This window comes from Oncorhynchus mykiss, chromosome 24 (genome assembly GCF_057628025.1).
Source record: "Oncorhynchus mykiss isolate SJ-2025 chromosome 24, ASM5762802v1, whole genome shotgun sequence".
Classification (NCBI taxonomy): domain Eukaryota; kingdom Metazoa; phylum Chordata; class Actinopteri; order Salmoniformes; family Salmonidae; genus Oncorhynchus; species Oncorhynchus mykiss.
In genome coordinates this window covers 7,965,359-7,990,962 of record NC_143045.1, presented here as the reverse complement: position 1 = coordinate 7,990,962, position 25,604 = coordinate 7,965,359, and the positions used below count along the sequence as shown (strand labels likewise).

General features: G+C 41.7%; 1 protein-coding gene across 4 annotated transcripts; it reads left to right on the top strand.

The window, feature by feature from the left end:
* The first annotated feature begins 406 nt into the window (after window positions 1-406).
* Window positions 407-25,577, top strand: LOC110503619 (transcription elongation factor SPT5). 4 transcript variants are annotated; one of them, XM_021582048.3, is made up of 31 exons: window positions 407-4,162; window positions 4,576-4,691; window positions 4,891-5,044; window positions 5,159-5,224; window positions 5,549-5,554; window positions 9,560-9,571; window positions 9,759-9,828; window positions 9,943-10,008; window positions 10,105-10,170; window positions 10,279-10,309; window positions 10,425-10,493; window positions 10,821-11,072; window positions 11,176-11,265; window positions 11,352-11,422; window positions 11,531-11,636; window positions 11,713-11,806; window positions 11,921-12,057; window positions 13,399-13,554; window positions 13,680-13,826; window positions 14,123-14,269; window positions 15,655-15,780; window positions 15,906-15,993; window positions 16,167-16,277; window positions 16,848-16,950; window positions 17,069-17,196; window positions 17,308-17,413; window positions 17,618-17,776; window positions 17,927-18,095; window positions 23,355-23,558; window positions 24,950-25,045; window positions 25,178-25,577. In XM_021582048.3, the coding sequence occupies exons 2-31, from the start codon at window positions 4,605-4,607 to the stop codon at window positions 25,316-25,318; spliced, it is 3,258 nt and encodes a 1,085-aa protein (XP_021437723.2). In that variant the 5' UTR covers window positions 407-4,162; window positions 4,576-4,604; the 3' UTR covers window positions 25,319-25,577. The 4 variants fall into 4 exon arrangements, with proteins under 4 accessions (XP_021437723.2, XP_090074306.1, XP_090074307.1 ...); XM_090218180.1 differs by lacking the exons at window positions 407-4,162; window positions 4,576-4,691; window positions 4,891-5,044; window positions 5,159-5,224; window positions 5,549-5,554 and adding an exon at window positions 6,114-6,168 and having other exon boundaries at window positions 7,977-9,571; XM_090218181.1 differs by lacking the exons at window positions 407-4,162; window positions 4,576-4,691; window positions 4,891-5,044; window positions 5,159-5,224; window positions 5,549-5,554 and having other exon boundaries at window positions 8,550-9,571; window positions 11,356-11,422.
* Window positions 25,578-25,604: the final 27 nt, after the last annotated feature.

Genomic DNA, 25,604 nt, shown 5'->3' with positions numbered 1-25,604 from the left:
AAATAAACTTTCATTTGATTTGAGTTTGCACTGTTTTGTAATGAGTAGTACACAGCGTTGTACAAGATCTTCAGTTTCTTGGCAATTTCTCGAATGGAATAGCCTTCATTTCTCAGAAGAAGAGTAGACTGACGCGTTTCAGAAGAAAGTTCTTTGTTTCTAGCCATTTTGAACCTGTAATCGAAGCCACAAATGCTTATTCTCTAGATACTCAACTAGTCTAAAGACAGACAGTTTTATTGCTTCTTTAATCAGATACAACAGTTTTCAGCTGTGCTAAAATAATTGCAAAAGGGTTTTAGAATGATCAATTAGCCTTTTAAAATGATAAACTTGGATTAGCTAACACAACTTGCCATTGGAACACAGGAGTGATGGTTGCTGATAATGGGCCTCTGTACGCCTATGTAGATATTCCATTTAACAAATCAGCCGTTTCCAGCTACAATGGTCATTTACAAGATTAACAATGTCTACACTGTATTTCTGATCAATTTGATGTTATTTTAATGGACGAAAAATGTGCTTTTCCTTAAAAAACAAGGACATTTCTAAGTGACCCCAAACTTTTGAACGGTAGTGTATGTATTGTAATGTACCAGATCACCGATATCTTTCTTTTGGGGTAGCTGATGATCGGCTGGGGACAGAAGGTGCAGTCCTTGGAATTGGCAGAGGATGGCATCATCTCCTTCACTTAATAGTCTGTCTGATACATTTTGTACATTGATGCACAAGGTACACACCAGTGTTTAAATACAGTGTATCACATGTTGTGTATATTGCTCGAGACAAAGGTCTTTATTTGTTTATTTTGTATTTGATTTTGAATTTTAGAACCCTTTTAGGTATAATAAAAACCCAGCATTGAATAACACGTTCATAAATGGCAAAAGAAATACAGGTTTAGAATTGTTTGTCTTATATCTAGGAGATATAAGGACTCTCAGGAAATATTTTAGTTATTTTTTTACACATATGTAAGCCCTTACTCTTATTGGCACAGAACTATCTCCATACTTCCATTAATTTGTATGGGTTACCTTCAGACGAGTCCCGTGAGACTTGTGAGGGAGGTAGAGCAAAACAGAGAGCCCCATCGTGTTCGTGAGAGTCTCCCCCCTTTTCATAGAGTGGTCATAGTTGGTAGGCAAAACTGTTCAGACGCTACAGACGTTTTCCTGAGAAGACCGATTTTCTGGATGTCTCATGGTCTGACAAACACTGTTGTAGCTAGGCCACCTTCCACCACTGATGCGGAAGGCTGACATAGGCGGATACGGTGCTGCTGCATAAATTATGTAATATGCCAGGGAGATGTGTATACTGTAGCTAAGAAAGTAATACTAAATGTATGTTGTGTAGTAAGCTGTTAGTAGCCCATGTGCCTCACCCTAATAATTTGTCTCATTTCTCCCTCATAACTTAACCTACTGTCCTGACTTGGGGGGTGCACATGTAGCCTATAGCCCGTATTAGAGAAATGTAATCATAGAATATTGTAAGAGCTTTTATTGTCTGCTTATATACCCCCTGTATTTATCCTATGGTTCTGACTTGGTGTACAGGGAAAATACTGGCCCATGTTCTGAATTTTGTTGCTGCACTTTTCAAAACTGCTGAACAAATGGTTATATTGACTAGGTCCGTCCTAGCCCGCTCATTAATGTCTTAATCAAAATGAAGGATTGCCTCTTATCTGCTCTTCGTCCCCGAATGCCATAGTTTGTACATCTTAATTGTGAGTAGAAACCACATTTGTTTAAGCAAGTCAGCCATATCAGCTAAGTTTTTTAAGGCAGTAAATGAGGCTGAATGAACTGTTTTGCTGCCAGACAAGGCTCCGCTGATAGCCAGGTGTAGCGGTGGTAATGATTCTGTCACGACTGTCACGATTCTGCCACCGGAGTTGGCTCCCCCGCCTGTTCGGGTGGTGCTCGGTGATCCTCGTCACCGGCTTGCTAGCCGCCGCCGATCCCTTTTTATTTTCGGTTAGTTTTGTCTCATTTGTTACACCTGTTCCTATTTTGTGTGTGCTTGATTTTCTTCCCTATTTAGCGTATGGAACCCACCCCTTTGTTGTGCGGGATTATTTTGATGTTCACGTTGTATTCGTTGGTGTTGTTCGTGCTCTGGACCTTGTTACCCGTTATTTTGGATTGGTCAGTGTTTGCGCCCTGCGTGTTGGGCATTTCAATTTGGTGCCGTATTAAAGTGTACTTTCCCCCTGGAACTCTCTGCTCTCTGCGCCTGATTCCTCGCAACACACCTAGCCAGCCGTGACAGATTCACTCCATGGTGCTGAAAAGAAAGCTCTGCTGTTGGGACAGCTTTATGTATGGCCAAACAGTTTGTGGGCACCGTTTGTCACCGTTATAGTGCAATTAATGTATTGTTTGTTTAGTGTTGTGTTGTGTTCTGTAGCGGCTTTGCTGGCTTACATCAACCCCCCAAATTTGGGAGTTTGCCTCACCAATATTTACATGCAAAAATCGCCACTGATGATATGTATTGTGATTCTCACGATTCTATATGTATTGCGATTCAATACTGAGATAGTATTGCAATTTGATGTTCCAAACATATTGCTAACTATATGTTTGCTGTATTATTTGAAACATGTCAATAGAACCCCGAAAAGCCTTTTATGCACAATATTGCTATAATAACCATCATATTGAAGTAAACTTGGGAGTCGCATATGATATGTTGTGTGGTCCTTTCACTATGACCTTTGAAAGTATGCAGTTTATTAGGTTACAGATGAAAGAGGCCCTATGTTATGGTGAACTTCACAGGGGTGGTGAAAGTGCATTGTGTTCCTTTCCAGTAGATATCGAGGGTATTATTCTGGTGACATAAAATAAAAACGATCTCGCTCACTCACCACGTTTCCATCCACAGTTTTTATGCTTGAGTTAAGTCATACTGTATGAAAATAAAATCTTGACACCTGTGATGGAAACAGGGATTTAAGGAACACTTTTGTAAATGCCTTTGTTCGTTTGACATGGAGGGATCTTTTTGTTTATTAGGCTATAATAAGTTATAAGTTATGATGAACTTCACAGGGTGGTGAATATCGAGGGTTTTATTCTGGTGACATGATGATCGATGCTTTACTGCCGTTTGACAAATACAAATATTTTTGCTCTTATCTATAATAATCTCATCATGTTGACAATTATTATTATTTTTTCTCTCTTATCCATAATAGTCTAATCATGTAGATTTGTATAGCCTACCAACAGAGCCTAACCACACTGTATCTGTGAGTTGTTGCTATGGTGCATGTCCCAAGACCAGAGTAGGCACATTTGCTATTTAATGCAACTGTTGAAAATGTGATAGAAACACATTGAAGCGAAAAAGTACATTTTGTGTGCACTATATCATCACTCAGTGATTTATCTACAGATTGTTCTCTGCAACAAGTCCTGGTGGAAACACCACTGGTGGGGAAAATTTCTTTATGCAAATGTTTAATATTTGCATGAAAATCTGTCAACAATTGGAAGGAAACTAGCTAGTCATTGAAATAAAAGTGCTGAAATCATGTTGGTTCACTATTTAAAAAGAAGATGGAGAACAAGCTATAGGACTAAAAATACCAGAGTTTGGGTGCAGGTACAGACGACTAGTGCTAGCTAAAGCTTACCAACTGTTAAAAAACGTTTTTAACGTTTTTCTGGTATCATTATGTTGTTCTTTTCCTTTTTTCCACATAGCCTAGTGATACTATATGAAAAGAGGTACACCAAACATTAGGTAGCCTAGGCCTACTTGGGATCAGGTGAATTATAATGACAATACAAAAAAAAGTTAAGGAGAGCACTGTACAAATGGCGAATTTAGCAAATGAGGCGTTTGTGGTAAGTACATGGGGGCCGCCATCTTCATGCACCTTCGCCATTATTATTATAGCCAGAAATCAGGTGTGCTGTTATGAACATGGGTTGGGATATGGAGACCACAGACGTAAACATATTTAATGAGACTGCACCACTTTAACAAGTATTTCAAACCATCGCGAGAATGTGGTTCGTTGCCTTCCAAATGTCGTTAGTCTGTGTATCGAAGGAAGTGGAAGTGACAAAAAAAATATCTAACAATTTCTTTCTTCTTTTAGTTAAGTCCAAACCAAGACACGTGTTTTAGAAAGGTAATACCGTTAGCTATGCTTGGAATGTATTTATCAAAATATTATTGTAAATTTGGGTTGTTTGCTAGCTTAACGTTAGCTTCCTAGCTGGCTCGCGTGATCCTGAGGCTACTAACTTACTATACTAGGCCTTGCTTTCGCTTTTAGCTATCAACATTGTACATTCTCTGTTGTTTCGGTCGTTACATTATCGTAATAAGCTAACTGACTATGTACATTGTTAGAGAATAACGTAGCTCAGCGTATTACCCTGAAACACATTTTCTCCAGCTTTTTGGGTAGCTACTGTAGCTAGTAGTACAGTCAGTGTTAGATAGCATTTAATTTTCAGTCTCACCCATGCAGGGACTGTCTGAACTAAGTTAACGTTAGTTAGAAAACTAAAGTCACGTTTCAACTGCGTTTCAACTCAGTCTCTTTGGAGGAGACCCCGGCTCCAAAAATGTCGGACAGTGAGGACAGCGACTTCTCTGACAACCAGAGTGAACAAAGTAGCGAAGCCGAGGAGGTGGATAAAAATGAGGCAGAGGTAAGCTAGCTACCTAACACTGCCTTGCACTGTGTGAATGGGTAGGTGGTGGAACAGATGCACCTGTGCATGCATTGCCCTCAATTTGCTACTGTATCAGAATTGATGCTAACAAACCTAGACTGGCTCCAAATTGACATTGCACGTTTTACTGCATTGACATAACTTGTGAGTGGTTTGAATGTTTTCCCCTATACAGGAAGATGGGCAGGCAAGTTTATCTGGCAGTGACAAGGCAGCAGAAGAGGAAGGGGAAGACTTGGCAGATGAGTATGACGAAGAGGAGGAAGAGGATGATGATGACCGTCCCAGAAAGAAACCCAGGCATGGAGGTTTCATCTTAGATGAAGCCGGTAAGACAAATCTAGACTCGAATAATACCATTGCAGTGTAGAATTGTTGTCAACATGTTCTTGCTCACCAAAACATTTTAGTTTGAATGTATCTGAAATAAACTTTTTGTTTAGATGTGGATGATGAGTATGAAGATGAAGACCCGTGGGAGGAAGGTGCTGAGGATATTTTGGAGAAAGGTAAGGTCACACATGGGGCCATGTTTGAGGATATCTAATACCCGAGAGGGAGTTCTATATGAGCAACGTTGGGGCAGTTGTCTGTTGATGAGGACTGAGTTCATGAACTTTGTTGAATTTTAAATTATTAGAAAATTACTTTCCTATGGGTGATGTGCAGCTGCTTAGGCATGATGGATTTGTCTGTAGTATTGTTTGGATTCAGGAAGGGACGGGCAGCATTACAAATACAATCAACAAATCTATGCCAAAATGAGTATATGTGAGTGTTGACTGTGTTCTTCCTGTGCTAATAATTCCTTTTCTTGTGCATGCCTCCTTCAGTTAACGGTAAATCAATTCCAGATTTTCTGCTCTCTGTTTTCCTTGCATCCAATTAAATGGATTGGTTATCTCTCATTCAATAAGTCACATTATGTTATAACTCCACCCACATTTTCGTACTGCTGCACTTCTAATCTAAAGGAGCACTGATGGCAAATACATTATTGGGGTCTCCCATAATAACTGAGGCTACCTGTATGAGGTAATACATTAGTATATTGTATTTGACAGCTGTGACCTATTTACTAGTCAGGAAAATATTGTAGAAATGTTGTTGGATGGTATGTTAACCTGACACCGGCAGAGTTATGACTTATCAGTAGGGATGCAAAGGGTCGGATATTTTCCATGGGAAGTTAAGCCTGGGATTTTTGCTTAAATTCCTCAAAAAAGTGATCTTATAACAGTGACTGTTTTTTTGTGGGATACACATAAGGCAATTCTAGTTCTTGTGGCATAGCTTGGTTTAACTATCCCCAATTCAATGGAATTGCAACCCTCTGCATGCACAATGCATTCTTCCATCACATGTGCAGTGCACTCTTCCATCACATGTACAGCTCATTCTCAAGATCTTGCACACTACTACACTGTCTGAGCCAAGGACCACATGCTTTCTGGTAAGTTTTGATCAATTACAATACTGGGTGGGGTGAATATATTTTTATATTACATTTATTTATTTTTTACTAGTAAATAAACTCAGCAAAAAAGTTAACAGCCCTTTTTCAGGACCCTGTCTTTCAAAGATAATTTGTAAAAATCCAAATAACTTCGCAGATCTTCATTGTAAAGGGTTTAAACACTGTTTCCCGTGCTTGTTCAATGAACCATAAACAATTAATGAACACACACCTGTGGAACGGCCGTTAAGACACTAACAACTTAGAGACAGTAGGCAATTAAGGTCACAGTTATGAGAACTTGGGACACTAAAGAGGCCATTCTACTGACTCTGGAAAAACACCAAAAGAAAGATGCTCAGGGTCCCTGCTCATCTGCGTAAATGTGATTTAGGCATACTGCAAGGAGGCATGAGTACTGCAGATGTGGCCAGGGCAATAAACTTCAATATCTGTACTGTGAGACGCCTAAGACAGAGCTACAGGACGGACAGCTGATCGTCCTCGCAGTGGCAGACCACGTGTAACAACACCTGTACAAGATCGGTACATCTGAACATCACACCTGCGAGACAGGTACAGGATGGCAACAACTGCCCAAGTTACACCAGGAACACACTATCCCTCTGTCAGTGCTCAGACTGTCCGCAATAGGCTGGACCGGGGGCTTGTAGGCCTGTTGTAAAGGCAGGTACTCACCAAACATCACAGGCAACAGTGTTGCCTATGGGCACAAACCTACCGTCGCTGGACTAGACAGGACTGGCAAAAAGTGCTCTTCACTGACGAGTCGCGGTTTTGTCTCACCAGGGGTGATTGTCGGATTCGCGTTTATCGTCGAAGGAATGAGCGTTATACTGAGGCCTGTACTCTGGAGCGGGATCGATTTGGAAGTGGAGGGTCCGTCATGGTCTGGGGCGGTGTGTCACAGCATTATCGGACTGAGCTTAAAGTCCTTGCAGGAAATCTCAACGCTGTGCGTTACAGGGAAGACATCCTCCTCCCTCATGTGGTACCCTTCCTGCAGGCTCATCCTGACATGACTCTACAGCATGACAATGCCACCAGCCATACTGCTCATTCTGTGTGTGATTTCCTGCAAGACAGGAATGTCAGTGTTCTGTCATGGCCAGCGACGAGCCCGACTCTCAATCCCATTGAGCACATCTGGGACCTGTTGGATCGGAGGGTGAGGGCTAGGGCCATTCTCCCCCAGAAATGTCCGGGAACTTGCAGGTGCCTTGGTGGAAGAGTGGAGAAACATCTCACAGCAAGAACTGGCAAATCTGGTGCAGTCGATGAGGAGAAGATGCACTGCAGTACTTAATGCAGCTAGTGGCCACACCAGATACTGACTGTTACTTTTGATTTTGACCACCTTTGTTCAGGGACACATTATTTAATTTATTTTAGTCACATGCCTGTGGAACTTGTTCAGTTTATGTCTCAGTTGTTGAATCTTGTTATGTTCAGACAAATATTTACACATGTTAAGTTAGCTGAAAATAAACACAGCTGACAGTGAGAGGATGTTTATTTTTTTGCTGAGTTTAGTAGCCTTCAGCAGTGTTTAAATAATTTCTAACTTGTTAACAATTTCTGCTAGATAGTTTTTGCTACCATGTGGGTTTTAGCTTGCTTGAGCCTGCTAACTGAGGAGGGTTAATTCAACTGTTTCCATACATGTTTCATTTTATAACATGTATCTTACAAAGGAGTCGTTTATTTTAACTGGTTAACTATTTATTTATCTGTACATGGAATTGTATTTATTTTATTTCTCTTTTTTTTTCTAATCTTTACAGGAAAATGCCACGGGCACTATCTGATGTGTGAAGACTTTTCACTGCAGCTAATGTAGAAGGAAATGTGTACATTTGCAAATACTGTGCCAAATCAAATGTGAAGAATAGAACAAAGATGTGCATGAAGTTCCCTCAGTGCTCACAACAAGCAACCTCTGAGACAAGTCCCTCTACTTCTAATTGAGGTGAAAATGATGAATCGGACACCATATCGATAGCATCAGCTCATGGTCCTCCTTTTTTGACTCAGTGGAGGAATGTAGTCAGAGAAATGTTGATGAATGTCTTGCATAGGGGCTGTGTATGCAAATGGTTCACCTCTGCTCACAGGCAATGTGTATTGCAAGAGATTTCTGAATGTTTTTCGCCCTTCTGGAGTCTTCTGGAGGGGAAGGAGTCTCCCGGAAATGGCCATATCACAGTCTGCCGATATGGACAGCCCCATCAAGAGGATCCTCCTGGATGATGTATTTTGGGTTCTTGGCAGTCTGGCGAAGTACACGTCCAAGCAAGGGCTTTGGGAAGGAGGTGCAATATGGCTGTTGTGCCATATCTCATCAGCACCTGGTGGAAGGGACTTTGTGGATCTGAGGCTCTTTCCCCTATTGTCTCCATCATCCTCCAAATCCCACCAACATCAGCCGCCTGGTTCTTGTTTGGGAACACACACACACCAAAGCACGCAACAGGTTGACCAATATAAGGGTTGAAAAATTGGTGGCAATCTGGGGAAATTATAGGCTTTTTGAGCCTGACAACGAGCCATCCTCATCAAGGTTGGAAAGTGACAGTGAATATGAGGCCTCAGAGGCTGACTTTGAGGAGGTCCAGGGAGAAGACATGGAAGCTTGAGAGGAAGACAACCAAAGCTTTAGTCTAGAAACTATCATTTTACAGAGATGCGATGGATCATTCAATATTCTTTATTTTGTTCTTCAGTGAAATCATCTCATGTGATGGATGAGTCAACTCATTTAATTAAAGTTCAATTCATAACTAAATTGTTTTTATTTCTATTGGAAGGATCTTTTGCAATTGTCTACTTATGATAAGGTAAAAGTTTTGTTTCTGTCTCCATATGGTAAATGTGCATATGGTAAATATATCCATTTAAATTGAATTAATATTAATTTTCATATATTCCCGTTAATTCCCACGGAAAGTTTCCACCTTTTGAGTATTCCCTGAAATGTACAACCTTATTTGTAGTAAATAATCAGACCATGGGGTTCTAGGCACTTACGTGAACCAAGTGTGACCATTTGCCTGAAATGCTACCTGCTAGAAGAAAGCTAATATGTGTGATTTAGCTAAATTATATTTTTTTAAGCTTTTTTTGGCATGTCAATCAGCCATATCACAAAGACTCATAAGCATCCACATTACAATTACCCACATTACAATCATCCTTGGTCTCATGAGCCATTTGGTCATTTACCATTGTTAATGTAAAACATTTTTAAAAATCATTTCATTTGTTCCTGTCTGTGCCCCTGCTACTCTTTGCTTTGTGTGTATGACAATCTCATTTGGCTCTTAATGTGTTTTCCTCCCTCTACCTTAACCTGCCTGGCCCGGAGCAGAGGAAGCTGAGGGTAAGTGTTTTTCTTCTTCCAATATGAAAAAGACCTACCTACCACTTGGGGCTAGACATAGGTATACACAGATAGGTTCTTTAAAGGACCACTTGTTTGAATGGAGAACTTCTACATTCAATCTTATACATTACATTGTTTTTTTGTGTGACTGTAATGGGCTCACTGAGTCTGCTTTACTCTTCAGTGTCCAACATTGACCATGTGGTCCTGGATGAGGACAACTCTGGCTCCCGCAGGCTGCAGAACCTCTGGAGGTAATGTGTTCTTATGGGCTATGAGTGGCTAGGCTTCTTTCCATGAATATTCCAGTTGTTACTATGCGAAGCTGTGTTCTTGAAGTCTGACATTTGAATTTTTGGATATTTCAGAGATTCCAGAGAAGAGGCCTTGGGTGAATATTACATGAGGAAATATGCCAAGCAATCAGGAAATGAGTGAGTATTTTCACAGTAGTAATCTGTTAATTTCTGTTTCAACATTGATTTTACCGGTTATCCCTTTGACTGAAATTTCGGTTTGATTCCCTCTAGTTTTCCTGGGGGTTCTGAGGAACTGTCTGATGACATCACCCAGCAGCAGCTGCTCCCTGGCGTCAAGTATGTATCACCTTCACCAAGATGGGGAATGTATTTTTAGTGCACTACAACAATCCAATCTATATACATATTCTCAATGTTCTTGGTATTGTATATTCTTTTTCAAAGGGATCCTAATCTTTGGACGGTCAAGTGTAAGGTATGGAGCTTATATTTTTGTGTAGACATCCTAAAGTTCAGCACACAATAAAAACAGTTTTTAATAAAAAATAAAAAAAGTAATTTTGCCTATGTCATGCATTTTGTCATTACAGATTGGAGAAGAGAGAGCAACCGCCATCGCATTGATGAGGAAATTCATTGCCTATCAATTCACAGACACGGTATGTCCCCACCCTAATTTTCTGCATTCACAGCTTCTATAGCTTTTATCTCTTATTCTTATCTGTATTTTTTGAAACTGAACTGTTGGTTAGGGGCTCGTAAGTATGTATGGTTGTATTCGGTGCATGTGACCTAATAAGATTTGATTTGATTTGAAATGTTCTTTGTAATAAGATGCTAATGTTTGCATTTAGTGCTTTATATGATGGATCTCTTGATAGCCTGTATATCTCTTGGCAATTTATATATAAACAAATAAATAAAAGGTGGGAAAAAGGGCGCTATGACAACCTGTGAAACGTTTTCTTATACATCATTCTACACAGCCCCTCCAAATCAAGTCGGTAGTGGCTCCCGAACATGTCAAAGGTTACATCTATGTGGAGTCGTACAAGCAGACTCACGTCAAGGCTGCAATTGATGGAATAGGCAACCTGAGGATGGGCTTCTGGAACCAGCAGATGGTTCCCATCAAGGAGATGACAGACGTCCTCAAGGTGGTCAAAGAGGTGACTAACCTCAAGCCCAAGTCCTGGGTCCGCCTCAAGAGAGGCCTCTACAAAGATGACATTGCCCAGGTATGCTTGAAACACATGTGAAAACTGATGAAAATGTATTTTGAAGACAAAGATAAATATCCTTACCATATTCTTGGAACATACATGTATTCTCCTCCTTTAGGTGGACTATGTGGAGCCCAGTCAGAACACGATATCACTGAAGATGATTCCCAGGATAGATTTGGACAGAATTAAGGCCCGTATGAGCATGGTAAGCAACGGCAGCAGTCTGTTGTCATGGGCTACTCACCACCCTCAACTTTGATATCCCATGACACTTCCTGTTGTGTCTCCCAGAAAGACTGGTTTGCAAAGCGGAAGAAGTTCAAGAGACCAGCCCAGAGACTCTTCGATGCGGAAAAGATCAGGTACAATGAAACCTGTCCTGAAGACTATCATTATTGGGGATTTGATTACACTGTCCCAAATAGATAAGATCGCAGCCTCGATTACTTCCTGATGGTGTTTTCTTGCAGGTCACTTGGTGGGGATGTCAGCCACGATGGAGACTTCATGATATTTGAAGCTAACCGCTACAGCCGTAAAGGGTTCCTCTTCAAGAGCTTTGCCATGTCTGCTGTGGTAAGACGACCACGGGGCTGAAAAGTGTTCTTAGTTATCTGTACCCATGGCTCAGTCTCTTTATTGTGATCTGTAGATCACTGAAGGAGTAAAACCCACTCTGTCAGAGCTGGAGAAGTTTGAGGATCAGCCAGAAGGCATTGATCTGGAGGTGGTGACTGAAACCGCAGGTAACAACCACTTCTAAAGCATACTCAGGATATATGAGATTTGGTATTTACTTTCTGGTTTTCATTTACGTGTATCTGCTTTTGTAAGAGGCATGTTTTGTTGTGTGACCACAGGTAAAGAGCGTGAGCACAACCTCCAGGCTGGGGACAACGTGGAGGTGTGTGAAGGGGAGCTGATCAACTTGCAGGGCAAGATCCTGAGTGTGGATGGCAACAAGATCACCATCATGCCCAAGCATGAGGACCTGAAGGTAATGACAAGCACCAAGCAGACAATGACATTGGGAGGACATTTCAGATTTGTCCTACTAAATTTGGGCCTAAAGTCAAATTGTGTGGAAACAGGTTCACATTGGTTAGAATTGTCAAAACGGTACATAATGTTCTGCTAGTTTTCGGTAGAATTTTGTTCAGATATTCTCAGGCCCTAAAGTAAGATATTCAATCTACTTGTTGTTAAAAACAAGCCAAAGACATTGACCCTGGTTCAAGCCGCTACGAACCAGATTCTTGTTTGCATTGGAATGACGTTTTGTTATTTATTTGTCTAGCCAAACAAATTGGAATTTCAATGAGAACTACCAGTAAACCAGGGGTGGGCAATCAACATAGGAATAATTTTTTTTGTGTGTTTTTTCACTGATATTTATCGAAATCGCTGCATCAATTTGCGTGCCAGAAAAGGGCAGTTATTTACATTGTTTCTGTTTTTTCTGCATACTTTCGATCTGGTTTTAGACGTTCAGATAATAAGAGATAATACAGATAATAAGGACATATGTGAAATGACTTTAATATAGGAAAGGTGTATGTTTTTATTTGCATCACAAAGTGACTGAAAAGCATCAAAGATTTTGTAAAGTTCAGGAAAACATTATGGAAGCTCATCAGGTAATAACTGTATATAAAAAGGTCATCTGCATTGCTTTCAATTGCAGTTTTGTCACAGTCCCTTCTAAAATGTCCTGCGCGGCTTGTGTCGTAGAGGAAAACCGAATGCATGTCTTCCTGAGTTCCTCCAACCTTTCAAAAGCAAGAGCCAAAATCTGCTAATAGCGGACATCAGATGTTACTTGTGTAACTGCAATTCTATGTGCTAAGCTGTGCATTCAGTTGACTATAGACAAGCTCTTTTTAATTTTTTACTAAATCCACCGCAGGCTGCATTTAATTGGCTAGCAAGCCAGATTCTGGTTCAGCCAAGTCAAATAGCCTGCAAAGGGAACACGATTCATCACAGCATGAAGAAAGCATCGGGCTGCGTGTAGTCATGAATAGACTACTTAATCATGCTTCCCAAAAATGTGGGAGTGGTAGAATATGACCCGGGGTCAAGCGATCACAAACCAGATTCTTGTTTGCGTAGGGATAATGTGGTTAGTTATTAGTCAAGCCACAAAAACTGGGATTTCGAGAACTAACTCCCATTACAGCATGATGAAGAAATTGGGCTTCCCAAAAATGTGGGACGGATAGAATTACGGGATCAAAACGTTCACGTGAGGCGGCCAGACATTCCCACTGTGTTCCGTTCATTCTATTGGCACTGATACAAAATAATGGTTTGTTATTGATGTCTGGTCTGTGTGCAGGATCCGCTGGAGTTCCCGGCCCATGAATTGAGGAAGTACTTCCGTATGGGTGACCACGTCAAGGTGATAGCAGGCCGCTATGAGGGCGACACCGGCCTCATCGTACGCGTGGAGGAGAACTTTGTCATCCTCTTCTCTGACCTCACCATGCACGAGGTAAGCAACGTCACATTATTGAACTGGGACATCAATGAATTTTTTTAAATAATCATATTTTGCATAATTCCTACGTAACTTCAGTGAACCATTATCGATTTTACGTGGGTATGTGTGCTCTGCAGTTGAAGGTCCTGCCCCGGGACTTACAGCTGTGCTCTGAGACGGCGTCAGGGGTAGATGCCGGGGGCCAGCACGAATGGGGAGAGCTGGTCCAACTGGACCCCCAGACCGTGGGAGTTATTGTCAGGCTGGAGAGAGAGACATTCCAGGTTGGTACTCATTTTACTCTTCTGCAAAATACATTTCCACTTAAATGATCAGGTTCAGATCAGGACAAAATAAATGTTATTTTATAAGAGATTGTGTGTGTGGGCTTGGAGTCGTGGTTGTGTGCCTGCTGGAGAGATGTTTTGTCCACCATCTGTTCTTGAAATGGGAACTTGAGTGATTTTGCTCAATTTTAAAATTGGCACATAGTGTAATGTCTATTAAATTGTGGCAGTCAAGCCTAAATCCCTGAGCATTCCTATAGTGCTCACACATGTATTCCTCTTCTTCTCCCCAGGTCCTCAACATGCACGGCAAGGTGCTGACGGTGCGTCACCAGGCAGTGAATCGGCGGAAAGAAAACCGCTTTGCTGTGGCGCTAGACTCTGAGCAGAACAACATTCACGTCAAAGACATCGTCAAGGTCATCGACGGGCCACACTCGGTAAGATTCACCACAGTTCTGCTTTCTATAGGTCTAAGCTCATAAATGTATTTCTCAACTATAGCTTTAGTAGGGCCCTATAAAATCTGTGACGTGGACAGGAATCACGGAATTAAACTATATTCAAAAATGTATTACATTTAATCGGAAATCAACTAAATGTACTGAACTTATTAGATAATTTATTCATTTGCCTGAGATGATCATAATCAAGAACAAAATGCATAAGTGATTCTTAGTTTCCTTGAACTTTCTGAAGAGACGATGTGGAATTGCCTCGGGCTGTGTGCGTGTTTGTCTACCACTTCATGTAGCCGTTAGCGAAGATGCTAATGATAACTATCTTCTGGTAGATGGAAAGGCTTTCCAAAAAACCTTGTCAATTTAAATGTTAACTACAAAGTAGCCTACCTAGCAGATTAATCATGATTGTTTGCATAAATCCAGTGGAGATTTGTTTAGCAAACTCTGCAATCACATTTGCGCTATAGAAACACTGCTAACCGAACAAGTCTCTTGCTGGTGTACACTTAAATTTGAAGGGGATCTACACCCAAAAATGAAAATTCCATAGATTTTTCCCAGACCTCAAACGTGGTCTCCTGATTTCGTTTAAGCCTTGTTGTGAACTTAGAACATTACAATGTTGTTTTTAAAGGGATTTTGAGACAAAAATGACATCTGAAACCAGGAAAAACAAAACGTTGAATGGAAAAGTAAATGGAATTAGTTGTCTAGGGCTCTACTATAGGCCTCCATCCAGGTTTGGTGACTACTTTCAAAACCAGTGTCTGGACTCGAGCCCTCATTGACAAAATTGGTAAGTCAGCTTGAAGAGCTTTGACGTACAGCACCAGTCAAAAACTTTGGGCACACCTACTCATTCCAGGTTTTTTTTTTGGGGGGGGGGGGCGTTGCGAGAATGCCAAGTGTGTGCAAAGCTGTCAAGGCAAAGGGTGGCTACTTTGATGTATCTCAAATATAAAATATATTAGGGATGCACGATATAGCTGTGAACATATCGGAATCGGCCGACATTCGCTAAAAATGCTAACATCACTATCGGCTAGTTTAACGCCGGTGCATCACTAAAATATATTTTAATGTAACACTTTTGGTTACTACAAGATTCCATATGTGTTATTTCATAGTTTTGATGTCTTCACTATTATTCTACAATGTAGAAAATAGTTTTAAAAAATAAAGACCCTTGAATGTGTAAGTGGGTCCAAACTTTGGACTGGTACTTTATTTTCATGCACAAAATGGAACTGTATGTTGAGTTTTAGGCTATATTGCTTATCTCTAGCTGTTTTTCAGTTTGCCAAAGGTGCGATTAGCATGTATAGGGTTTTAGCATATAAGTGGTGTGGTTTGTTTGCCAGGGGCGTGAGGGAGAGATCCGCCACATTTTCCGAGGCTTTGCCTTCCTGCACTGTAAAAAGCTGGTGGAGAACGGGGGCATGTTCGTCTGCAAGACACGCCACGTGGTGCTGGCCGGGGGCTCCAAGGTCAGTCTCCCATTTAGCTCTCACCGCATCACTTTCAAGTCTTCCATCTATGCCATCACCTCTTAAACTTCTCCAGTGGGAACCATCAGAGCTGTTGTTGACATTTTGATTCTTCCATTCTTTAGCCCAGAGACGTCACCAACTTCACCGTGGGAGGCTTCGCTCCGAGGAGTCCAAGTATCAGCAGCCCCATGCATCCAGGTGGTGGTGGTGGTGAGTGGAGTACAGCTCACAGAGAGCATGTGGTCATTCTCACCATAAACTGTGTATTACACTGCCCTTTGTTGATTTGTAGAAATTAGCGAACAGTTGCTTAGTGCAGGATACAACACTAAATAACAATTATCAGACCACAGGCATTACACAACTCCTGTCCTCTCCTTCAGGTCAGCAGCAGAGGGGTGGTGGAGGAGGTGGACAGATGGGGCGTGGCCGGGGCAGGAGGGACAACGACCTGATTGGACAGACCGTCCGCATCTCCCAGGGACCATACAAGGGTAATGCTGCGTTCATAACAACTCAGAAATGTGTAAATATCAGCATATGACTGGGAGAAAATGACTTGAATGCTCCTCCAGCTGGTAATTACTAGTGGGAAACTGATCTGTCATCTCCAAGCTCTGACTTCTCCCACATGCTAAAATCTGATGTCGCATACTATTGAAATTATCTCAATAACAGCATTTTTGACACTTAAATGCAACAGCAAAACATTATTTACAAAAAACATCTGTTTTTGAACACTATAATTTTTTTGCAACTTTAATAGCTGTACTTTTAGTTTATTTTTAACCCAGCTTGTTTGCCATTAGCCAATCTGCGTTCTCAATGAGTTCAAGGCATGTGAATGCACACAAGTAGGATTTTCTGAGTTTCCCACTTGCTATGAATGCAGAAAAAGGACCAAACCAGGTGACATGTGAACCAGATGGGGTTGTCCTCTGCCATAGAATGAACAATAAACACATTAAGCAGAAATGCTGTTGCACCATGTGTGTTGGAGTTTCAACACTTGGATCATTCTCAATAGGGAATCTTTTGGCCTAACCCTTGCCATTATTTCTCAGGGTACATTGGAGTGGTGAAGGATGCCACTGAGTCGACAGCCAGAGTGGAGCTGCACTCAACATGCCAGACCATCTCTGTGGACCGACAGCGTCTCACCACAATGTTCGTTCACATCATCAGGGATCTATTACAATGATCTATTGTGAACACGGTGATATTAATGCAATAGTTCACCTTTTTAGAGTGTTAATTAATGTTGACTTGTTTTTGCTACATTCAGGGGAGCCAAGAGGCATGGAGGAATGACTTCCACCCACGGACGCACTCCCATGTACGGTTCCCAGACCCCCATGTACGGGACAGGCTCCCGTACCCCCATGTATGGCTCTCAGACCCCCTTACACGATGGTGAGCGAGACACCCCACCAAGGAAATACCTCTATGGCTCTCAATCAGAATATATATATCTATGACCTGCAATATAACTATTCTCATTGTGGTGATCCTTGTTCCCCACAGGGAGCCGTACACCGCACTACGGCTCGCAGACCCCGCTGCATGATGGGAGCAGAACGCCGGGGCAGAGTGGAGCGTGGGACCCCAACAACCCCAACACACCGTCCAGGTAGGCTACATGTGGGGGAAAAAATAAATGTGGGAAATAGCCTCAGCATTCTATGGTTGATAAGGGTTTCTTCATCTTTGCCGGGTCAAGAGTTGTCAAAGTTAATACAGCTATTTTTCTGTACTTTCTACAGATCCTGAAAATATGTTTCCCTAATAGGATAACTTTTTGGAAACAGCCTTTAACCTGTTCCTCTTGTTTCAGGGCGGACGATGACTTTGAGTTTGGTTATGATGACGAGCCCTCGCCGTCCCCTCAGGGCTACGGGGGCACGCCTAACCCCCAGACCCCTGGCTACCCAGAGGTGCCCTCACCCCAGGTCAATCCCCAGTACAACCCCCAGACCCCCGGTACCCCAGCCATGTGAGTCTCACACACACACACAGTTTTCCATTGTCTGTTTGCTGTCTTTTTCAGTCTGTCTCTAAGCCCCTTTTACAGTGACGACCAACGGCTAGGACGGAGAGAATCAAACTCACCTTGAGCAAAGTCCACTGACTGTGTGTTCCTCAGGTACAACACTGAACAGTACTCGCCGTACACTGCCCCCTCCCCACAGGGCTCGTACCAGCCCAGCCCCAGTCCCCAGAGCTACCATCAGGTGGCCCCCAGCCCAGTGGGCTACCAGAACACACACTCACCAGCCAGCTACCACCCCACACCCTCACCCATGGCATACCAGGTAAGACCCACCACGCTTGACATATATATTTTTTTTGCCACTTAATAGGACTGATGTTGATTTAACATTTTAGTTGTCTGAAAGGTCAAGTCACTTGTCCCCCCCCAAAAAAAAATGGTCTGTAACGCCATTTCTACATTTTTTTTTGTTTTTTTTTGTATGATGCCCGGAACTACTTTTAAAAAATAAAATCCATTACGATCTTTTTACCATATAGAAAAATGTAGGCTACACTCTGCCCATTGGCTTCTTTGCATATTCAAGCATGTCTCAAAATACAACACTGTCCCCTTTAAGGGTCTCCTGGAGGATGGTGGGCCACCCTTGGTAGCCTATAAAAATATTGAAACAATTACAACCAAATACTTTCTATATAAAATTCATACAACCGCTGAACATTAAAAAAAATGTTTAAAGCAATGAGGCTGATGCAACTAATCAGACAATTAAGCTTAAAATGTTGATAGAAATGTTGATGTTTACATGACTGTAGGCTACACACGAATGTTCCAAATTGCAATTAGCGTGAAAACACCGTTCTAAAAAGCATACCGCACTCCGAAGCACTTTCATGTGACAAAATATCTGTTAGAAAGGAAGAGGGGCGATCTAAAGATGCATCAACTAGCATGGGTTACTAATATCATCAGGATTGTGCCTTTGGCTGCTAGACAATAAAACAAGTTAAATTGGAAACGGGTATTCCCAAACTGGGGTACGCAATGCCGTCATGGGTACGCCAAATACAAATGTGATTCACGTTTAAATAATACTTATATTATTTTCTAACGGGGCTATACATTTTGGTGAGGTTTTTTTTCTCGCCTGAGTAGCCTCGTTTCACTGCCAAAAATAAAATTAAACAATCTAGTGTTCAGCAAAATAACAACACCATGTCAAATAATAAACATCCAATCACATTAACCGTTACTCTCTTGCGGGAATTCCACTAACGGTCCGTATGTAGCCAAACATAGCTGCTGCTCATTCCGTTTGCTCAAATTGATAAATGGTCATAAACAGTAAGTGACACATACCAGCTCTACTGGTAGTACTACCAGCAGTAGTAGCACTACCCTTTGCAACCATGTACCTATGTGAGAGTGGATTCTCGGCCCTCACTAGCATGAACACTAAATACAGGCACAGACTGTGTGGAAAACGATTTAAGACTGAGACTCTCCAATACAACCCAACATTGCAGAGTTATGTGCACACCCGTCTTATTAACCTGTGGTGAGTTATTCACAATTTTCAATGAACAAATAAGGTTTTATATGTAAGATGGTTAAATAAAGAGCAAAATGATTGATTATTATATTATTTGTACTCTGGTCCTATAAGAGCTCTTTGTCCCGGCTCGAGGGAAGAAACAAACTCACACTCAAACTTGCAACTCAATATTAGGAAGGTGTTCCTAATGTTGGGTATACTTAGTGTATATTCTTGTCCATTTTATTTATAAAAATAAAAATAAGTACTTGTCGAGCCCTTCCACGCACTTCATATTATTTCCCAGACATCGGTCTTTCTCTTTAAGGGTGTTGCAATACATTGTTTTAGCTTTGTGTGTTGACAAGTGTTGCCTTGTCATTCTTTCAAATTAGTAAGACTTAGTGCTGTTGGTTTATACAATGGGCATGTCTTGCCAGAGGGAAAAAAGTTTTACAATCAAACACGTTTGGAGGCTAATCTGCTAAATTCATCAGAACCTCCATAGGCGCATCGTTAATCTCCAAGCTGCTTCTCATAACCATTGTTATTGAAGTTACTCTTAAAAATGCTCGTTATTTACTGACTGCCTCAGCTATTGTAGTGGTCCAGATGGTTTGTTGCCCTCTGACACTGTTAGGTTCTTATTTTTCAGAGTTAACCCACAGACACTGGGAAGAATAAACTTGGTTAAAGCTTCTCTAAAGGTTCTGTACAGCTGAAAAAGGACAGTTAAACATTTCAGACATCACAGTTTATATGCATCCTACTTAGGACACTCCTCTTTACAGTTTATGGCTCCACGGGAAAGAAGGTAACCAAATACCAACCCTGATTACTCCCTTAACTTCTCTGGGATATGGTCCCACCTCGCCAACAGCCAGTCAAATTGCAGGGCGGCAAATTCAAAACAACAAATCTCATAATTAAAATTCCTCAAACGTGCAAGTATTATACACCTTTTTAAAGATAAACTTCTCGTTAATCCAGCCACAGTGTCTGATTTCAAAAAGGCTTTATGGCGAAAGCACACCTTGCGATTATGTTAGGTCAGCACCTAGCCACAGAAAACATACAGCCATTTTCCAAAGAAGGAGAGGTGTCACAAAAGTCAGAAATAGCGTTATAAATATTCACTTACCTTTGATGTTCATCGGAATCCTTTTTTTCGCGCGTGTAGCCCAGTAATCCAAATGCACAATGCGCAATCACTTAGTTCAGACAAAAAGTCATATTACAGTTCGTAGAAACATGTCAAACGATGTATAGAATCAATCATTAGGATGTTTTTATCATAAATCTTCAAAAATGTTTGAACCGGACAATTCCTTTCTCTTTAGAAATGAAAAGGAACGCAGCTCGCTCTCACGACCTCTTAGTCAAACAGCTTTTATTCGCTCCCCCTTCACAGTAGAAGCATGAAACAAGGTTCTAAAGACGGTTGACATCTAGTGGAAGCCTTAGGAAGTGCAATATGACCCCATAGACACTGTATATTGGAATGGCAAAGAGTTAAACTACAAATCTCAGATTTCCCACTTCCGGGTTGGATTTTTTTCTCAGGTTTTTGCCTGCCATATGAGTTCTGTTATACTCAGACATCATTCAAACAGTTTTAGAGACTTCAAAGTGTTTTCTATCAAAATCTACTAATTATATGCATATTCTAGCTTTTGGGCCTGAGTAGTAGGCAGTTTACTCTGGGAACCTTATTCATCCAAGCTACTCAATACTGCCCCCCCAGTCCCAAAGAAGTTAAGGGGAACTGACCTCACCCCTCACCTCATGATCCACAGATATCCATCTGTCTTCTCTATATCAACACATCGCTCTCCTCCATCAAACACATTCTATAGCCTTCTGGCTTTTTACAAACTTTCTATTCAAGGCTTTGTCTCTATCATTTATTTAATTTCTCAATGTTCAAAGTTTAGCCGATTCTAACAGCACCTTATACTCAGTTCTCCTCTAAACATAGAATCAAGATTTGTATGTCTTTTTGAACTCCCAGGACGAAGTTGACTACAAATACAAAGTTGCCAATTTCTTTGTTTCAAACAAGTGAAAGTTAGAAAAAATGCAAACTGGGATGACTGTATTAAATGATAAATACAGTAGGCTGCCTAGGCCTATATTTTGAAATCAATTACATGTTCAATCGAGTTCTACTTTTAGGCTACTGTAGCCTAGGCTTATGTAATTATTGTGTCAATATACAGGGCATCTGGAATGTGTTCAGATCCCTTCCCTTTTTAACATTTCATTACATTGACAGTGCATGTCAGAGCAAAAACCAAGCCATGAGGTTGAAGGAATTGTCTGTTGAGCTCCGAGACAGGATTGTGTCGAGGCACAGATCTGGGGAAGGGTGCCAAAACATTTCTGCAGCATTGAAGAACCCCAAGAACACAGTGGCCTTCGTCATTCTTAAATGGAAGAAGTTTAGAATCACCAAGACTCTTCCTAGATTTGGCTGCCCGGCCAAACTGAGCAATCGGGAGAAGGGCCTTGGTCGAGGAGGTGAGCAAGAACCCGATGGTCACTCTGACTGCTCCAGAGTTCCTATGTGGAGATGGTTGTCCTTCTGGAAGGTTCTCCCATCACTGTAGCACTTCACCAATCAGGCCTTTATGGTAAAGTGGCCAGATGGAAGCCACACCTCAGTTAAAGGCACATGACAGCCTGCTTGGAGTTTGCCAGAAGGCACCTAAAGACTCTCAGACCATGAAAAGCAAGATTATCTGATGAAACCAAGATTGAACTCTTCGGCCTGAATGACAAGCACCGCATCTGGAGGAAACCTGGCACCATTCCTACGGTGAAGCATGGTGGAACCATCATGCTGTCGGGGTGTTTTTCAGCGGCATGGACTGGGAGACTAGTCAGGGTCAAGGGAAAGATGAACGGAGTACAAAGATGTCTTCAAAGAAAACCTGCTCCAGAGCGTTAAGGGCCTCGGACTGGGGTGACAGTTCACCTTTCAACAGGACAATGACCCTAAGCACACAGCCAAGACAAATGCAGGCGTGGCTTCAGGACAAGTCTCCGAATGTCCTTGAGGGGCCCGGACTTGAACCCGATCGAACAGGTGCAGCAACATTCCCCATCCAACCTGACAGAGCTTGGTAGGATCTGCAAAGACGAATGGGAGAAGCTCCCCAAATACAGGTGTGCCAAGCTTGTAGCGTCATGCCCAAGAAGACTCGAGGCTGTAATCACTGCCGAATGTGCTTCAACAAAGTACTCCGTAAAGGGTCTGAATACTTAAAGAAATGTGATATTTCCAGAGAAAGGGTTTATTTTATACATTTGCAAACGTTTCTAAACCTACTGTCATTATGGGGTATCTTTGATTGATGAGGGGAGAAAAAAAAAAAAATAAAAATTTAATCCATTTCAGAATAAGGCTGTAACATAACAAAATGTGGAAAAAGTCAAAGGGTCTGAATACTTTCCGGATGTACTGTATATGTGTAACAACGTGCACAATGATATACCAAATATGTGGTTTAGTGCTTTGTTGTAGAATAAGCCGCCTCAATAGGCCTGTTAGCATCTATCTATAGGTGATCATATAATTATGTTAAATTAAAGGGAAAAGTCGTCACTGTTTTAACATTGCGTCATTCCAACATCAGCTGAAGATGTAGCGCGTTTCTTAAAACACCATGCAGAAAGAACATTCGCTTGCATGCATTTTGCATCATCATAATGATGTGACACTTTGCTTCTTGAAAACTTGACTACTGGCATGCAAAAGATTTTGGGACTGTATTAACAGTGGACTAATGAAAAATACAAATTTTGTGTTTTCCTTTTAAGGTAAGGTGTCTAAAGTAAGATTTGAAAAGAGAGTGAGTGCTGTTGATCAGAGAGCAAAGTTGCCTTTCTTTTGGTCCCATTGGTATGTACACGTGCTTCAACAACTAAGCAAACCTTCTCTCTGCGTGGGGTTTTGGCTGTTGTCGGAACGATGCATCGTTGAAACGCTTTCAAATCTAAGTTCCATCGCCCTGAATTTTGTTTCCTCCTGTCGTCCCGCCCCAGGCCAGTCCGAGCCCCAGCCCGGTAGGCTACAGCCCCATGACCCCCGGCGCCCCCTCCCCTGGCGGCTACAACCCCCACACCCCCGGCTCCAACATCGACCAGACCTCCTGCGACTGGGTCACCACCGACATCCTGGTGCGCGTTAAGGACACCTTCCTGGACAGCCAGGTGGTTAACCAGACGGGCGTCATCCGCAGTGTCACGGTGAGTAGCAAAGACCACACCACTCCTCCACGATCCTAGATGGTACAGGGGTGAAGAAAGGCTCACACATTTGATTCTACTTTGTTACCCAAGTTTCCTGTCTGGATTGAAATGGAGGGAACATTACTTTGGCTTTTAGGGAAAAAGAGTTGTATAGAAATGTTAATTTCTGGGATTTGTCTTCCATAACCAAAATGGTATGTAGTCATTTGATTTATTTGAGTAGAAATTAACTTTGGATTCCTGACAGTAACGGCTCCGTTTTGGCCTGTTGATGGAAGAAAGGAGACACTGCCAAGATGGAGCAACACTTTTAGTCATGTGTCTTATCTTTGGTAGATTGAGGGGAACAAAAACAATTTAATCAATTTTAGAATAAGGCTGTAACATAGCAATGTGGAGAAAGTCAAGGGGTCTGAATACTTTCTGAATGCACTGTGTATGTGTAACGTCCGTGACCAATGATATACCAAATATAGGGTATATGCTGTATCATCCCTCATATTTGGCTCCCATTGCCTTTTGATGTAACCGATACAAACCCTACAGAATGGGGGGGCATCTTTTTTTTTTATGCCTTATGGGCCTAATGGTAAAGACATGTATTTTAACGGTAATAATGTATTACCTTTTTTAATGTGACGTGAACACAACCTGTCATGTTTTCATCTGACTGTCAAACAAATCGCTTCAAAAGGTAGGCTACTTGCACACGTTCGTCCATTCCAAAATAATTCCAGTATCCAAACAGTGCACCAAACGTTTAATGAAAAGAAAGAAAAATATGTTACAAAACATCAGTGTAATGACACACTCTTGTAACTTGCATTAATTGACTTTTTTGTGTGTTTTTTTTTTTTTGTCAAAGTCGACACCTGAAAAGAGGCTGAAATACAGCCATCTGTGTCTCCTGAGTTTGCTAGCAAAAGCTCAAGATCAATAGAGGCAGAGTAAAGAGATTACTGCGACTGAAACAACCTGAAACGGTCACTGGTTTAAACCATGACGGAGAGGTGGGGAAGTTCGCTTCATTCTGAATAAGCTTATTTTCATATTTACCGCTGTAGCAGGACAAAATAGCATTTTATGGCACAGTTGGTAGAGCATGGCGCTTGCACCACGACGAGTTGTGGGTTCGATTCCCAGGGACACCCATTCGTAAAATGTATGTATGCATTAAGTCTCTTTGGATAAAAGTTTTTGCTAAATTGCTTACTATTTTTATTATGCTAGAAACCAATAGAATGGTTAAATTGGAGTTTTGTTGCATTTAGGGGATATTATCTAATTCCCCCCGTTTTACTATTCTTACCTATGTGTTACGTTGACAACATGAACATGCTGAACCAAGTACTCCCATCATTGACCTGATGCGTCTTCTCCTTCCTCAGGGTGGCATGTGCTCCGTCTTCCTCCAGGACACAGAGAAGGTGGTGAGCATCTCCAGTGAACACCTAGAGCCTGTCACCCCAACTAAGAACAACAAGGTAAGGCTGCTTCTCACCACAACACCTTTCTACTGGACTCAAGAGTTCTGTGGACAGGAGCATGGTTCTTTTGGGTTCATAAGGCTCTGGCTGCTCTTGGTGTGTCATCTGTTGTCTGTGGTGCCTCTCCAGGTGAAGGTGATTCTAGGGGAGGACCGGGAGGCCACGGGGATCCTACTAAGTATTGATGGGGATGACGGCATCGTCAGGATGGAGCTGGATGACCAGCTGAAAATTCTCAACCTCCGCTTCCTGGGAAAGCTGGAGCTCTGAGCCATCACACCCCAACCTCACAACACGCCCTCACTGCAAAGCAACGTCACTCAAAACAAGCAGAATATGTGCCCCCATTTTCACTATCAAAGATTAAAATTGCCCATGTAATTTCTTTTCAGCCAAACTTGTGCTCTTAGTGAACTCGCATTGGTTTTTAGTGCTCTGTGGTTGTAATTTCTGTCTGTTCTTTACTTTTTTTGTTATAGAAACTACCTTTTGGTTATGTGTGTACAATGTCAATTAAATGTTAACTGTTGCACTGTGTGGTGTCTTATATAAACAT

Coding starts and splice junctions, on each gene's coding strand:
- LOC110503619 (XM_021582048.3), top strand. CDS start 4,605: ATGTCGGACAGTGAGGACAGCGACTTCTCTGACAACCAGAGTGAACAA. Junction 5,045..5,158: donor TTTCATCTTAGATGAAGCCG/GTAAGACAAATC, acceptor CTTTTTGTTTAG/ATGTGGATGATGAGTATGAA. Junction 15,994..16,166: donor GCATCCAGGTGGTGGTGGTG/GTGAGTGGAGTA, acceptor CCTCTCCTTCAG/GTCAGCAGCAGAGGGGTGGT.